General features: G+C 38.1%; 1 protein-coding gene across 4 annotated transcripts in view; it reads right to left on the bottom strand.

The window, feature by feature from the left end:
- Positions 1-4,795: 4,795 nt before the first annotated feature.
- The window catches only part of BRF1 (BRF1 general transcription factor IIIB subunit), a 224,397-nt gene continuing 214,246 nt past the window's right edge, over positions 4,796-14,946 (bottom strand). For all 4 annotated transcript variants that reach the window (XM_083351085.1, XM_083351089.1, XM_083351087.1 and 1 more), the window contains 3 exons: positions 13,435-13,486; positions 9,964-10,132; positions 4,796-7,731 (listed from right to left, as the gene is read on the bottom strand). In XM_083351085.1, coding sequence (XP_083207211.1) covers positions 7,694-7,731; positions 9,964-10,132; positions 13,435-13,486 — 259 coding nt within the window. In that variant the 3' untranslated portion in view covers positions 4,796-7,693. The remainder of the gene's footprint in view (positions 7,732-9,963; positions 10,133-13,434; positions 13,487-14,946) is intronic.

The following is a 14,946-nucleotide window of genomic DNA, read 5'->3' as shown; positions in this document are numbered from 1 at the left end:
GATTCCCTGCTGGGAGCCAGAAGAGGTGTGGCCAAACAGCACAAGATAATCAGCGATGGTCATATGAGTGCCAAGGTAATTCAAACCTGTGATCAGGCCGATAGTGTATTTAGAATGAAGGCCATATTGAGTCACAGCAGCTTTAATGTCCTTAATAGTTTTTGGAGTCAGAGGAGTATAAACAGGTAGTCCGGGTGGAGGTGGTGGGGGGGCAGCAGCACAAGCTTCTAAATCCTCTGGATCTAATATCCCGGAGGCACAAGCTGCAAGCATAGAGTGAACAAAAGGTGCCCCTTGAGTGGGACGGGGAGGCGGAGGAGGGAGATTTGGAGAAGGAGGAGGAGGGAAGGGGGGAGGAGGGGGTTTAGAAATAGTAATGGCAACAAGCTCAGAGGCTTTTTCCTCTTTGTCAGAGGGAGAGACAGGCACAGCAGGGCAAAGAGAAGAGGTAGAAGGAAGCTTCTCCAGAGGGAGATCTGAGGAAGGAGGAGGAGGGAAGGGGGAAGGAGTGGGTTTAGAAATAGAGGCTTTGGCATTATCAATTAATTCTCTCAACTCCTGCAGATGCGCTGTCTGCTGTTGAGAGAATTTTCCACCCATACTCACGAAAATTCCTGCGTCTAGCAACGGACGAGGATGAGTCGCGGCCACCGTCGGGTGAATGAGTATGGATGGCTGAAGACGTATTCCACAGAATCACGTCGGGGTCACCATTTGCAGGGATGCTGGGAAGCTGCTGTTGCTGGGATGCTGCTGGTGAAGTTGGGCAGAGGCTGCTCCTGCCCAGGGTTAGCGCCCATGAAAGAAAGACACAGAGATCTCTCGGGGAAAGGGCCCCGCTGCTCCTGGGATGCACACTGGATACTGGACACTGAACTGAACCCCGAGGAGCAGTGGACCTTGTTTATTTATAGCAAAAGCAACCAATCACATTTTTATTGTTATTCAAATAGACCAATCATGGTTACACATGTGTTCTTCTGAACTATCCTAAAAGGACATAGGTGTTAGAGGTAGATTCAAATACAGTAATGACCAATCATTTGCAGGAGGCGTCAGAATTTGCCTTAAATGGAATAGCCAATGGTGTAGAGGAATACTGTGATTATGCCCTTATCTGGCTGTAGCCAAATGGCCTCTCTCCTAGGTTTCTTTGTTTTCTGGGTTTATGGCTTACTTCCTTGCACATGGTTCACTGAAGACTTTCCATGGTAGAAAAATACTAGCCAGAAAAGTACTAGCCAGCTACATGTATAGGAACAGAGATCATGGTTATTCCAACAATCCGTCCAGGCCCTGAGGCAGCAAAGCAGCCCCAAACCATGATGCTCCCTCCACCATGTTTTACAGTGGGGATGAGGTTTTGATGTTGGTGTGCTGTGCCATTTTTTCTCCACACATAGTGTTGTGTGTTTTCCCCAAACAACTCAATTTTGGTTTCATCTGTCCACGTTTGAAGTTTGCAAAAGAGCACCTGGATGTTCCACAGCACTACTGGCAAAATATACTGTTCATGCAAAAAACCACATAATCCCAAAGGGTTCACATACTTTTTCTTGCAACTGTATGTTGATGTACTGTAACTTACTTTTATCTATTTCATTTATTTTTAATTGTAGATTATTGTGCATCTTGAAATGAAATATATTTATGAAATGATTTGTTAAATAAATTATTTTTAAATCAATATTCATTTTTAAATCATATTTATTTTTACCAATTTCATTCTGCTTATTGTACCTCTAGAATTTCTTTGTCTACTTACTTCTTTTCTACATTTTCTGCATTCAGTATAACATTGCTTACTTTGAAAGAGAGGAGCAAAATGAATGCTTGTTTTTTTTAAAAAAATATTGATAAATCTGCAAGAGCATGGCTTAAAATATCTATAAATAATGCATTTGTGTGAAATAAAGGATAGGAGTGTGGTTCATGATGTAAGTCACAGGAGCCATCTAGGATGCCTGAAGAACCTTTTTGATTGTTTGGAATTTGTATATATAAATACAATGGCCTTGTAAATGACAGCAAGCGTAATACATGTGTTTTTCAATAAACATTTGATAAAACAGCATGAAATGATGAACTCCCACACAATCTAAAGAGAATGCAAACAATACACTACAAGTATCAATGCTATGTGCTCTTGCTTAAAGCTTTCTGTACTGAAGAATGTAACTTCCATGAAAAATAACATGTAGGATGGAGATAAGATACCAAATGTGAATGTTTGAGATACAGATTTAAATGCCTGCAAATGTTTGAGCCATAACCTACATTTGTCCTTTCTGTGCTATTTGCTAAACCCTAGATTTCTATTTTCTTGGGGTGCCGCCATTACCCTCATGGCAGACAATTTAGTCTTAACTAGGTGGTTGTGTAGAGATATCCATTTATGTGGAGGCCAGGTTTCCAGGAAGTCATCCTTCTCAAAATGCTGAAGGAGGGCTTGCTACAAACAGGCATATGCAGCAATCACCTGGTTCACCACCTGCATGTTGGCTGAGCTGCCAGATCACAGAAGAATTAAGGAGGCTCAGTGACAAAAGAATGAAGAAGGTGCAAGAAGGGTGCAAAAGCACAACTCAACAGCTGGGATATTTTGCCTAATTAAATGCCTTAAACATGTGTACAGTACTAGGGAGGAAAAATACACACGTTTCACAATTTAAAACCAACAGTCCCTGAACTCCTACATTTCATCTGAAATGAGGCTATAGTCCAAATTACTGCAAGGGAATTCCACAAAATGTTTCAGCACATCACAGTGGCAGGTAAAGGTTAATCGTACCACTTGCCTTTTCGTGCTGTTGTTTTTTTTGCCTAAACAAGCACAGAATCAGAAAGTGGCATCTGCTTATCCATGTGTATTCCCTGAGCTTTAATTATATCAAAGAGAAATGAATTATGGGGAAAAGACCTTATGATATTAAATGAATCATAAACTTTGATGCAGGTTGGAAAGGCCTTAAATATGCAACTGTAAATTCAAATATTTTTCTGCCCCCAGAAGACAATGGTCTACTCCCCAAATATGTAGCTGGAAGCAAAAATAGCACAAACCCCACACACATATATGTACACACAGAGCATGGCCACATGAAGCAGCCACCTTCAGTATACAGTACATTATATGACTGGATGAATTTAATGGGAGTTGAACAGGCAGCCTCCTTGTGACCTGTTGATTATTCAAGACAAAAATAGATAGGAGATTAAAGACATTTTGGTTACATTTTAAAAACACAAAGTAGTAGTTCTTTTGGCTGGGGACAGAAAGGGGAATCTAACTCTTTTCCTTGCTACAACCTTGATGAAAATCTACTATTCCAGAGCTGTTATTTACACTGGAAAGAAAAGTCCTAAAAGTGTTACTGAAGGTCTCTCTCAAATGGAAATAAGAGCTTAAAGAAGTGATTTGCATCAGGATCTCTACAAAAAAAGAAAAGGTTCAGCTCTGTTCCTTGCCTAATTAAATGTTTGATTTCACAATAGCGATAATTTGTGCAATGTACTGCAAACATATAGCAAATGAAATATTGTGTTTATTTATTTATTTCTATCTCGTCTTTATTATATTACAAATCATTCATGGTGCTGAACATATCCAACACACCTTCTTCCTATTTTCCCCACAACAACCCTGTAAAGTGGGTTGGGCTGAGAGAGAGTGACTGCCCCAGAGTCACTTGGCAGGCTTTCATGCTAACATTGGACTTGAAATCAAGGTCTCCCATTTTCTAGAGTGATGTCTTAACCACTAGGCCGAACTGGCTCTCAAAGGTTTGTTCAGAAATATAGGATTATCCTGTCTGGGCAAACATCTAAACAACCAAATGATAGTTGCAAAGAGAAACAAAAAAACTCCTGCCTCTTGTTGTTTTCCAATTTTTTGTGCCCTAGATCTGGTAGCTCTACTCAGAAACTAATGTAGGAGGCAGTAAGACTGTAGTTCCAGCACAACAAAATGCTTTAAACAAAAGTTATCAGGCCACATGCTCAAATAAATGGATTCTTAGTGCTGTTTCTCCTTTTCTTCATTCTTCTTGGGAAAATTAAGCCTGAGGATAGGGGGTAAGAAGGTATTACAACAACTCCAGTCTTTGTGAAACCTATACATGGAAGGATAGAACAAACAGAAAGGATAGAAATCAGCGTCAACTCCAAATTGAACGGCACAATGGAATGCAATGCTTCCAAAGCCACCTTCTCACTTTTGAATGCGTAGGAGCTACAACACTGCTTCTTCTATTAGACCCAGCATTAAAATGCTATTTGTGGACAAACAGTGGATAGTGGATGAAATTCAGAATAGGATTGCTTTTGCTGTAAACACATATTTAAGGTACAAAAATGCATTCTCTCTCAACTACATACTTTTACCTATTCTGTCATTTTTCAACAAAAGCACTGCATGTTACATTTAAATCTGAAGAGTGAGAACATGAGATAACAAACGCTCATGTCAGAATTTTACAGATTTATTCTATGAATTGTTACTATATTATTGTATTTATTTGCTTCACTGTTTTTGTTCTTTTAAATTGTTGCTGGTCATTGATTTAAACAAATATTATTGATTGGCTCAGTTTAGGAAAATCATGCAGCTGAACAATAATGCTAGTATGCAATGGGCAAAACTATTTAAGATCAATTCTTGGCTCTCTCATTTCTTTATCCTTCCAAAACATAGGATGAGAAGCTTGGACTTTAAGACAAGAACAGAACAGTGATGCAAAAGGGAAAATCTGGCTTCCAAGAATAAATTGCAAACAAGCATATATAAACATTCCTTGAAACAGCATTTTTATTAGAAAATTAAATAGGATAATTGGTTTAATATTACAAGCCCCTACAAGAATGATTTCACTCCCAATTCTACTTTTTTGTAGCTTATTTTTCAATCCAACAAGAATAAAAATGCTTAAGTGAGGTTACAGTGATGGCCAACCCTGATCCACTCAGACTCTGATTAGTGTCCATTGCATGTTTGTCCATGATGACCCTGCCCACCCCTTCCAGTTTTGTAACTTGCAGTCCAGCTCTGTAATTTAACTGGTTACAATGCATACCTAACTCCATAGGGTCAATCTGTGCTATGAGGAAGTACACCCAAAAAAGAAATTTGCCATGCTGCATAGAGAACCCAACCATATAGGTAAAGTTGGGTGTCTGATGTGGTTATGATGAAATTGATCTGTAATTCAAACATTATTAAGTTACATCTGATTCCAAAATTATGGATTTCATATGTGTACTTTTTTTTCTTCTGCCAACATAATACCTTTTTTAAAGCAGTAGCAATTTCTATTCTAAGAAGTCTGTTAGACTTTCATTTTCTCCAATGCAGTGAGGAGATAAAGTCACTGATCAGAGTTTTACCTCTTTTGGAACATCTCTTTGGAAACAAATGAGGCAGAGACCCTATTACCTTGCACTTCACCAGCCCTCCAACTCTCAGCTGATTTCATATATTTGGGTGTACTTACTCATCTGGAGGACCTGTGGTCCTCCAGATGGTGTTGGATGACAGCTTCCAGCATCCCTCGTCATTGGCCATGCTGGCTGTGGCTGCCAGAAGTTGTAGTTCAGCAACTTCTGGAGGGATACAGGTTTCTCATCCCTGCCATAAGGCAAAGCAGCAGCTGCTCAAGCTAATTGTTGGCAAACTCCTAATTCAGTGCTTACAAAAAAGCATTTGTTTTGCTTGTTCCTCCAGCAATGAATAAATTATGTTACCATAACAATCTTTTTCAGAGTAACACTGGACAAAGTACTATTGGAAAAAAGAGTTGTAATTTTACAAGTACTAATATAGTAATTCAGTGCCAAGATAAATGCCCCTCACACAGGAATAGCTAACTGGACTAGCCATATTCTCCTTATTGAACATATTGCTAACCTTTAACCAGCTCCTTGAGATTAATTTAATAAAGTGATAAATCTATACCTGGCCTAAGCCATTTCAGACTGCCAGCATAGAGTGTGCCAGCCTAAGTGTGAAGTGTCATTGATTGAAAACTTCTTTGTGTAAAAAAATGCCAGCATTTTTCTCTACTATGCTAAGTTGCCTATCTGGAAAGGATCATTTGCATGGAATGCCATTTCCTCATGGGAATTCCAATTTGCAAACTAAAGCAATATAATTTAAGACACAGTCTGCCGTTTGAGATCTTGGCCTTGGAAACAAAGGGAAAAAATAGTTTCCACTTTAGTCTTCAAGTGGATGAAATAAAAACATCATCCCACCTTGAGTTGGTACAGTTAAGCATTGGCAAAAAGAGGTAGTTTGGCTAATAAAGATCAACATGAAAACTGGGTGTCTTTCATTTAAACAGGAAGAAATATTTTCCATAAAGCTACTTGGTATACTCTTATTTGTTCAACAAAAGATGAAAAGTGTCATTAACGCTTCTGCTTCTAATAACAGATACAGCCCAGGGAGGATGAGAATCAAGAAAAATCTGTCTTACACAATTTAGGTGGGGAAACTACTAGTCTGTTTTACATTTCTCAGGATACTAGTTATACCAACTGATCAACTGATTAAAATAATGATAAATGAGCCTTTTGTTGAGCTATAAATATAACCTTAATGACATCATTACATAATAGAAAATTATTTTACATCAAACAGAAAAAAATACTTCAAACTACTTGCTTAAAAAAACAAAACAAAGGCATTACCTTGGAGAGAAATCTGACACTTTTGCCAAGAGGACAGAAATTGCCCTGAGATATCATCTTGTTTGTAAAATTAAATAATAAAACCTGGGATGGGGCACAGAAAACTTGTGAAATGGTCCTCAGTCAGAAAAAGAAGAGTGTCAGATGTTAATCTATTGAGCTTCCCTTCCTTCTGTTGTCAGCCTAGCCTTTGCTTGCCTCATCTCTAATATTAGCAGTGAATGTAAAGCAGGGGTATCGCGACGTATCGCAATTGGGGTGGGCACAGTTTCGCTATGATGCATCTGGCAGTTTGACACCCCTGGTGTAAAGGAAGATCCAGCTTAATGTTCTTGGAACACAGAATAACTCACCTTGCAAAGAAGCTTTGAACAACACCAACACCCATGAGGTCTCCACTCTAATAGAGCAACTTTTTTGTCTTACACTGGCAGAGAGATTACAGGCAAGCAATGGTCTGATCCTAGGATGGTATTAACAAACAAACAAACAAACAAAGAATACATTTGAACTTGTTTCCCAAGGAAGCTGTCTGCCCATTTTGATATGTTTTACCACTTCTGAAGCATGAAGACATGGGTGTTATAGCAGGAACAAGCTTCTGCTGTTGAGAATCCTATTGATGTAAACAGTACAACTCAAAAATGTTCAAGTCTCAAATATATTCACACAAAAGTCTAGCATTCTGTAACAATTCTTCTTTGTACACATTTTTACAGCAATGTATATTATTGAATCCAAGACATGGTAAGTCCAAAGGATGCTTGGGCAGCCATTTGGCTATTCTTTCATCTCTGGAACTGTTGCTTCAGTTAATCTTTTCCTTATATCATGATCCAAATCAGAAACATTTCAAGTATTCTAAAGCCAAGCTCCAGTGCCTGCCTGTAGGTCAAAGAAAACTGACAGGAATCCACTGCAAACAGAACCTTTGTTTCCAAGGCAGGAAGAGTTGTTTTTGCTACTAGTGGCTTCTCCCACAATTTCCTTTTGGAGAGAGAAAGGCTTAATACCCATCGTCATCTTCCATTTCACAGCCATAATCTAAAAACAAAGGATGGAAAATTATTAGAAGCAGTAGCATCACAAGATAGTCTACCACAAGCTAGACAGTTCACTCAGGGCACAGAAATAGTCCCTACCAGCATAATAAATGAATAAGCAGGGAAGTATAAAGCCTACAAATAAATAAAATAGAAAAGAACCAAAGCTCAAAAGTGGGTCACCTAAGTCACCAAGTGAATAAATTATTATAACTTGCAAAGTATCAAATATCTTAAAGGTATATAAAGGGTTCTAACAAAAGGTTTTATTAGGAATATTTATGATAACTAATTGATAAGTACATTGGTCATTAACTTCACAGATTTTTCTATGTAATCTTACAAAAATTAATCCTACCTACCTACTTTAGAAGCTCTTTTTCATAAAATTACTTCCCAAAGTTACAGTGGTTGCAGTGCCCCTGCAGTTACCGAATCAAAATTTGGGCACTTGGAAGCCCACTTACCCTATAACCACAGAAATGCTTCAATTCCCCCTACCCATCTCGTCCCCCCTCCCCCATCTCTGCCCTTTTGGCCACCCCACATTCTGCTGCTTCTGCTGCCCTGATTCCACTAACTCAAGGGTGTCAAACTCAATTTCATTGAGGGCCGCATCAGCATTGCGGTTGCCCTCAAGGGGCCGGGTGGGAATGGCCAGGGTGGGCGTGGCTTACTGGGTGGGCGTGGCTAGAGCGCATATGGCCTACTGGGTGGGCATGGCCAGCTCTACATCATTAGCATCAAGGGTGCCTATGGGGGCCTGGTCAGGAGTGGGACAGATCTGAGGGTCTCTGGCAGAAGGAGGGTCTCTGGGCCAGGGCCAAGGCAGTGGGAGCCATTCCCTCACTGGTTCCAGGATGGCTTGGCAGGCCACATGAAACCACTTCGCGGGCCGGATCCGGCCCCCGGGCCTTGTGTTTGACATGTTTGCACTAACTGAACTTTAACATCTTCTTTTTCCTGCTGATGAGGTGCATTCAGCCTGATCCCTCACAAGGCTGATGCCGGCTGTGCAAGGCCTTCTTCCTGAGGCTGCGCATGACCATTCCGTGAGGCTTCAGAAGGCCTCACACAGCTCACAGAAGGACATACACGACATGGGGAAGGCCTTGTGCAGCCAATAGCTGCCTTGCAAAGAGCAGCACATGGAGAAAAAAATATGAAATCAGCTGAGAGTTGGAGGGCTGGTGAAGTGCAAGGTAATAGGGTCTCTGCACTGGGGTGACTGGCCATGCTGCGGGACTTGAAACCGAACTACTTTCTTGCAGCAAATACAGACATGCATATATACCGTAGGGCAGGGGTCCCCAGCCTTGGCCACTTTATGACTTGTAGACTTCAATTCCCAGAATTCCTCAGCCAGCCATGCTGGCTGAGGAATTCTGGGAGTTGAAGTCCACAAGTCATAAAGTGGCCAAGATTGGGGACCCCTGCTGTAGGGCACAGTGTTTTGCTAATGCAATTTACTTGCATATGCCACCGGAAAAAGAGTTCCCAACCGTTTACGTACTTTCATTCCACTCAGATCAAGCCAATCTGTTATGATTATTCTATAGTTCCTGCTCAAAACTTGAAATCAGCATCCACTGCTAAATTAAAGGTATTTTGAAACCTACATAGTAAATAATCAACACTCCACTCAGCCATCTCCCCATGATACTGTCAGACATCACAATTAGTATATTCCACACTGAGGCACTGGCTATATGTACATATTTATGCTACAATGAAAGCTTTAATACACAATCATATTGTAGTTCAAACTACTAGTTCTCCTTATTGAATGCTATTTACTGGCTTTGGGAGGAACTTTTATGATTGCTATTTATGCTTCGAAACCAGAAGCTATAATCAGTTTATTTGAAAGCATTAAATGTTAATTGATAGTCTACATATCCTTGTTCAATTAATTAACTTTTAAAAGTCATCTGGAGTACTGAGTTAAGAACAGAAACCACAGGTTCACATTCTACATTCCAAAACATCTGTCAGGCAAGATCTATAAAACAAAACCTGCCCCCCTTCCATTGTCGTTCCAGTTGTTAAATATGATAAATAAAACTAAATAAATAAATTTGACCCACAGAATCTTTCTATTAAATTTGCTGGCAAGAGACAAAAAAGAAGCACCCACACAAAGATATTTTCATGTGAGACACCATTATAGATTCTTTGGGGAGTGGGGATTCTCTTTGTTATGGGGGGTCTTGAGGTGCATAAAACAGCCTACCATTTTCTCCCATTAGTTTAAGGGCGCTGACACAATGATCGTCTTCCTCTTCAATTTCTTCTTCTTCCACATCCTCCTCATGATTATAAGATACTGGACCAGTTTCCACCAGCACAGTTCCTGATTTTTCAACCTTTTCAGTTTCTGTCTGAGTACTTGGAAAGACAGCCTATAAAGGAAGAAAAGTTTTTTTTTAAAAAAAATCCTTACCTGGCACCCTTTCTCTTAAAAATCCAACTAAGAACTTGTTTTGCTCACTTTAACTGTCATTCTATCAAAGCTTCAACCTAAGAAAGTGATATTCCAGGCTTCTGCAAGCTTGTGCCAAGTAAATGTAGAGGATAATAAACTCCACTCTACTCAAGTCAAAATAGCTACAACCATATGGCTGGAAGATGATAGAAACTGTAATTCAACACATTTGGAGATACATTAAATGCAAGAAGGCTATTATAGGTTTCTCGAGGAATATTACTGTTGTTTGTAATTCTGATATTTTAAAACATGGCTACAATGGTATGAAGATAATTAAACATGCAAGAAAGCAAACCACTTTTATTCTCTGTAAAAAATTAGCTTTAGCCAAAGCAATCTGAAGATGCAAGAAATCTCCTTTATATAAGCAGAACATTAAAAATGATATGCATAACTTCTAATGAATTAGATAGTATCCAGCTGTAATTAGAAAGAGAATCAATAACTCATTATGCAATTTTGCATCAAACTGTTTAATTAGAAGGGCCTCTTTTCAATGAAACAATGCATGCTTTGAATGCAAAACATCTCAAGTAAAATCCATGATATCAAAAGATCTTAGAAAATAGGACTATGAAAGAATTTTGCCTGTGATTTTGGAAAGCCATGTTTCAATTAGAATGGCAATTGAAACCAACCGGCAAACCACTTGATGAAAACTAATGTAAAAGAAAATGCAGAATGTGTTAACCTTCAATTCCAGCCAATAATCATATATGATGACTATTTTAGTTAAACATCTGGCTTGATATCTTTAGAGTAAACCATACTGGAGAAATAATCTTTTTATGTTCAAAGCAACTCAGTCTACATTAAATTGTTATACAATGCCAGCAATTTGGAAATCAACAAACATTGCTGAGGTACATCACATTGTTCAAAAGAATCTCTACTACCAACAGTTTTGCTAATGAGCAAAACTTAAAACCTTCCTCAAAAAAAATAGATGCAGAAATGAAAGAAAATTTTGCAAGCAGATTCTGACATCCACTGTGAGTTTCCTCCACAAGAATCAAGACTGTGTATGGTTTCTGGAGCTCCACAACTGCTACACCCCATCAATATCAAGGAAAAAAGATATATTTAACAACCAACAGATTCTAATGAAGACACAGATACTACTTTTACTTTGAAATAAATAGCTTCTATTGTTTATTGTTCTATACAACAATAGTACTTAAATGTAGTCTATAATTTAACAAAAGGTTGCATAAATAGAATAAGATTACTGTTGTCTTCCATCATCAGACTGAGGAATAAGCCATTTTGAGGAAGGGGAGAGATACCAGTTCAAAATAGTGAAATGCAACCATTAGTTTACTAGTAGTTCCATGTTCCAACCACAGAATTAAAATCAAAATGTGACAAAGGCTATTGCTCTAAATTTTGGATACATTTAATATGTTAGCATAAGAAATTACCTTTAAATGATCACGAAGTATGTCACTTCATCAGTCTAGAGGCTATTAATTGACTTTCTTTACAGAAAAGATAATATCATGAGAATGAATCTCAGACTGCTGCTGCTGACTGGGATTCACCCAAAACAAGGTCTTTTCCAAGAAGAATCCACCTTGTCAGACTTCTTTGACCATTTGCTCTGCTCTTACTTCGATTACACTTTCCATTCCAAAATTGTGTAATTCTAAAGATTATTTGGAAGCAATTGATTGGGTGATTTGCTGGTCTGTCTAATGTTGGTTAGTTAAATTAATCTGTATTTTACTGTGTTGTGATATGTTACATTATCCTATATTTTTGCTTTAATGTCATTAGCCCCAAAATACATTTATAAATAGATATATAAACAGAAAAATGATAGTGTATAACAAAATCCAGACTAATCATATCACTAGCCATTTAAAACTGAAATGTGATTTGATCTGCCATCAAAAAGCTAATATGAGAACTAGAATAGCCTTCCCCAAGTTTGTATCACATGAGCTGAACTATAATATCTATCACTGACTGTAATTGCCAGAAAAGTGACACAACTCAAGAATTACATACAGGAGAAATTGATGCAGGAGTAGCAATATTCCAATTTATATTAATTGTCATGCAAGAATTTTCATTCTTCTTGTATGTTTTCACAGAAGAATGGCTGAATTTAAAAAAGCTACAATTGAACTATTATTTTAAAATGTGCACAGCCTTAATTAAAACATGACCTTCTGATAGTTATCATATCCATTTTCCAAATGTGTGCATTCTACAACTGTGCAAGTTTTTCTAATGAGAACAGCACAAAAGTTGAGGTGGGGTTTCTAATCATTAAAGGGAAAACTGTTTTGGAGGTATTGGTTGCAGCAGAAATAAGCATTTTTAGTCATTTTTAAAAATAAGCTATCAAAGATGTCTTTCAACAAAATTTCCTAAATCATTTTCCAAAGATGACTCAAATGACAACTAGCTTTTAAACTTGTAAGGAGAACATGTGTTCGCTGAAGCACCCGATAGGCTATGTGGTACATGTTTACTCATTAAGCAAATTAACTAGCAGGTGTTCAAAACAATGCAGGAGTTTATAGATGAATTCTGGGGAAGGGATAATTGAGATAGCAACATACAGTATGTACTTATCATTGGGGGGGAGGGGGAGAGGTTCCTTGCTTACTCAGAGCTGCTTTGGGATAGTGTTAAAGTTGGTTCTGAGTTTTGTGCCAGAAGCCAGAGTCCAAAGATTGAGTGTAGCTAGGATTAAGAACTTGTTATGGCCAGGAAAATAAATTAAGTTTCCACTCAATAGCAATAGCACTTAGACTTACATACTTCCCCATTGTGCTTTACAGCCCTCTCTAAGCAGTTTAGAGAGTCAAGATTATTTCAACCAACAATCTGGGTCCTCATTTTACCGAACTTGGAAGGACGGAAGGCTGAGTCAACCTTGAGCCCCATCAGGATCGAACTCTAGGCTGTGGGAAGAGTTAGCCTGCAATTCTGTATTCTAACCACTGTGCCACCAGGGCTCCTAACATTCATCAGTCATTAATACGAATATATTACATGCATTTAATTATGTTCTTCTGTTATATTAAAAACATGCTTCAGCAACAAACTTCTGAATTTATTCTAAAGGCTAAACCTTTATTCTAAAGGCTAAACTACATGTGAACTCTGCCCTTCTGCTCTAGAATATGCTTAGCATTAGGCTAAAGCTGATGACAAATCTCTCCAGATTCTGCAAATGAAATAATGTTCAGATCAATACCATACCTCTTCTGTGGCCTGCTTTTTGGCTAGCTGGGTTGAAATCAAGGGTCTTAGCCTACAAATGAACAAAAGAGTGAAAAAATGTTAGGTTCTTGATACAGAGCAGAAAGAAACTCAATCCCTTTATTTTGAAAATGCTACACATACAGGTGAATATACAGATCCAACATGCTATACTCTTTTGCTTTCAGCAATTTTTATGTGGACCACAGATAAAAGAATAAGAAATAGTAATAAAAAAGAAATTTAAGGCCAAAATATAATAAAAAGGAGGAAACAGTTTTAATATTTTGCACCAAAATACCTCACTGTAACTCTCTGTATTGTTCTATCATTGGTCTCATTGAATCCATATATTTCCTTTTGTTCTTTAAACTTACCTCTCTTTTTTTAACAATCCCACGAACTCTACCCAATGTCTGCTTTTTAAATTCACATCTCCAGGGGGAGGTTATTTCAAACAAAAGAAGCAAAGATACTGTAGTCTTACTTCATATATGTATGTATGTGTGTGCAAGAGCATGTACTGTATAAGCTATCTGGAAAGGCCAGCTCTTCTTAAAGGAAATGAATGAGGGGAGACTGAGGATTGCACGCGTGTCACACAAGAGAGGGAGTGGACTTATTCCCTATTGCCCCAGAAAGCAGAAACACAAATGAGTGACTTAAAACTATGACATTCAGGATGATGTCAAACAGGAACTTGACAAATATGCAAGTTGTTAACCAGTGAAATAGGTTACTAATTGAAACTATAAATTATCCTGTACTGGAGGTCTTCAAACAGAGATTGGATGGTCTTCTGCCAGAGATATTTTACTGAACCCTACACTGAGCAGGGGGATGGACTAAATGATTTCTAAGGTCCTTTCCACCTTCAGGATTTTATGATTCTATGAGGCAGTCTTCTGCTTCTATAAGGAAGGGAAGCCATAAAGATTGAAATAGTTTGAAACCAGTACTTTGGACTGCATTTATTCAGAATGCTTCATATTTTTCTTCAAATTCAACTCTGGTTTTTCCATTATCTCCACTTACTGCAACCTAAGATGCAAGTATTAACTACCTAGTTTGAAACCAGTACTTTGGACTGCATTTATTCAGAATGCTTCATATTTTTCTTCAAATTCAACTCTGGTTTTTCCATTATCTCCACTTACTGCAACCTAAGATGCAAGTATTAACTACCTATTAATTCATGCCTTCATATGCACTCACAGCACACTTAGAAGGCCCCAATTCATATTTTCCAACATATTTATCATTAAATTTTTAACTTTCATTCTTTGCATGTATTCACCAATCTCACTCACAGATCAGAGCTATTAGGGCTATTACATCTTTCATAACTTTATAATTTGATAGTCCAGTTTCAATGTATCTATTTTCCCTTATTTTTTTCCCCTCCTCAATTAATGCTTTTTTTTATTTCTTTTACATTTCAAGTTGCAGCTGGTCCACAGATATTGACCTCCACTACCCCTCACGGATTTGATTTAGTCCAGCCTTTCACAG

Source organism: Vipera ursinii (assembly GCF_947247035.1).
Source record: "Vipera ursinii genome assembly, chromosome: 1".
Classification (NCBI taxonomy): Eukaryota; Metazoa; Chordata; class Lepidosauria; order Squamata; family Viperidae; genus Vipera; species Vipera ursinii.
The sequence above is the reverse complement of the archived record's forward strand: the minus strand, read 5'-3'. Positions and strand labels throughout refer to the sequence as shown.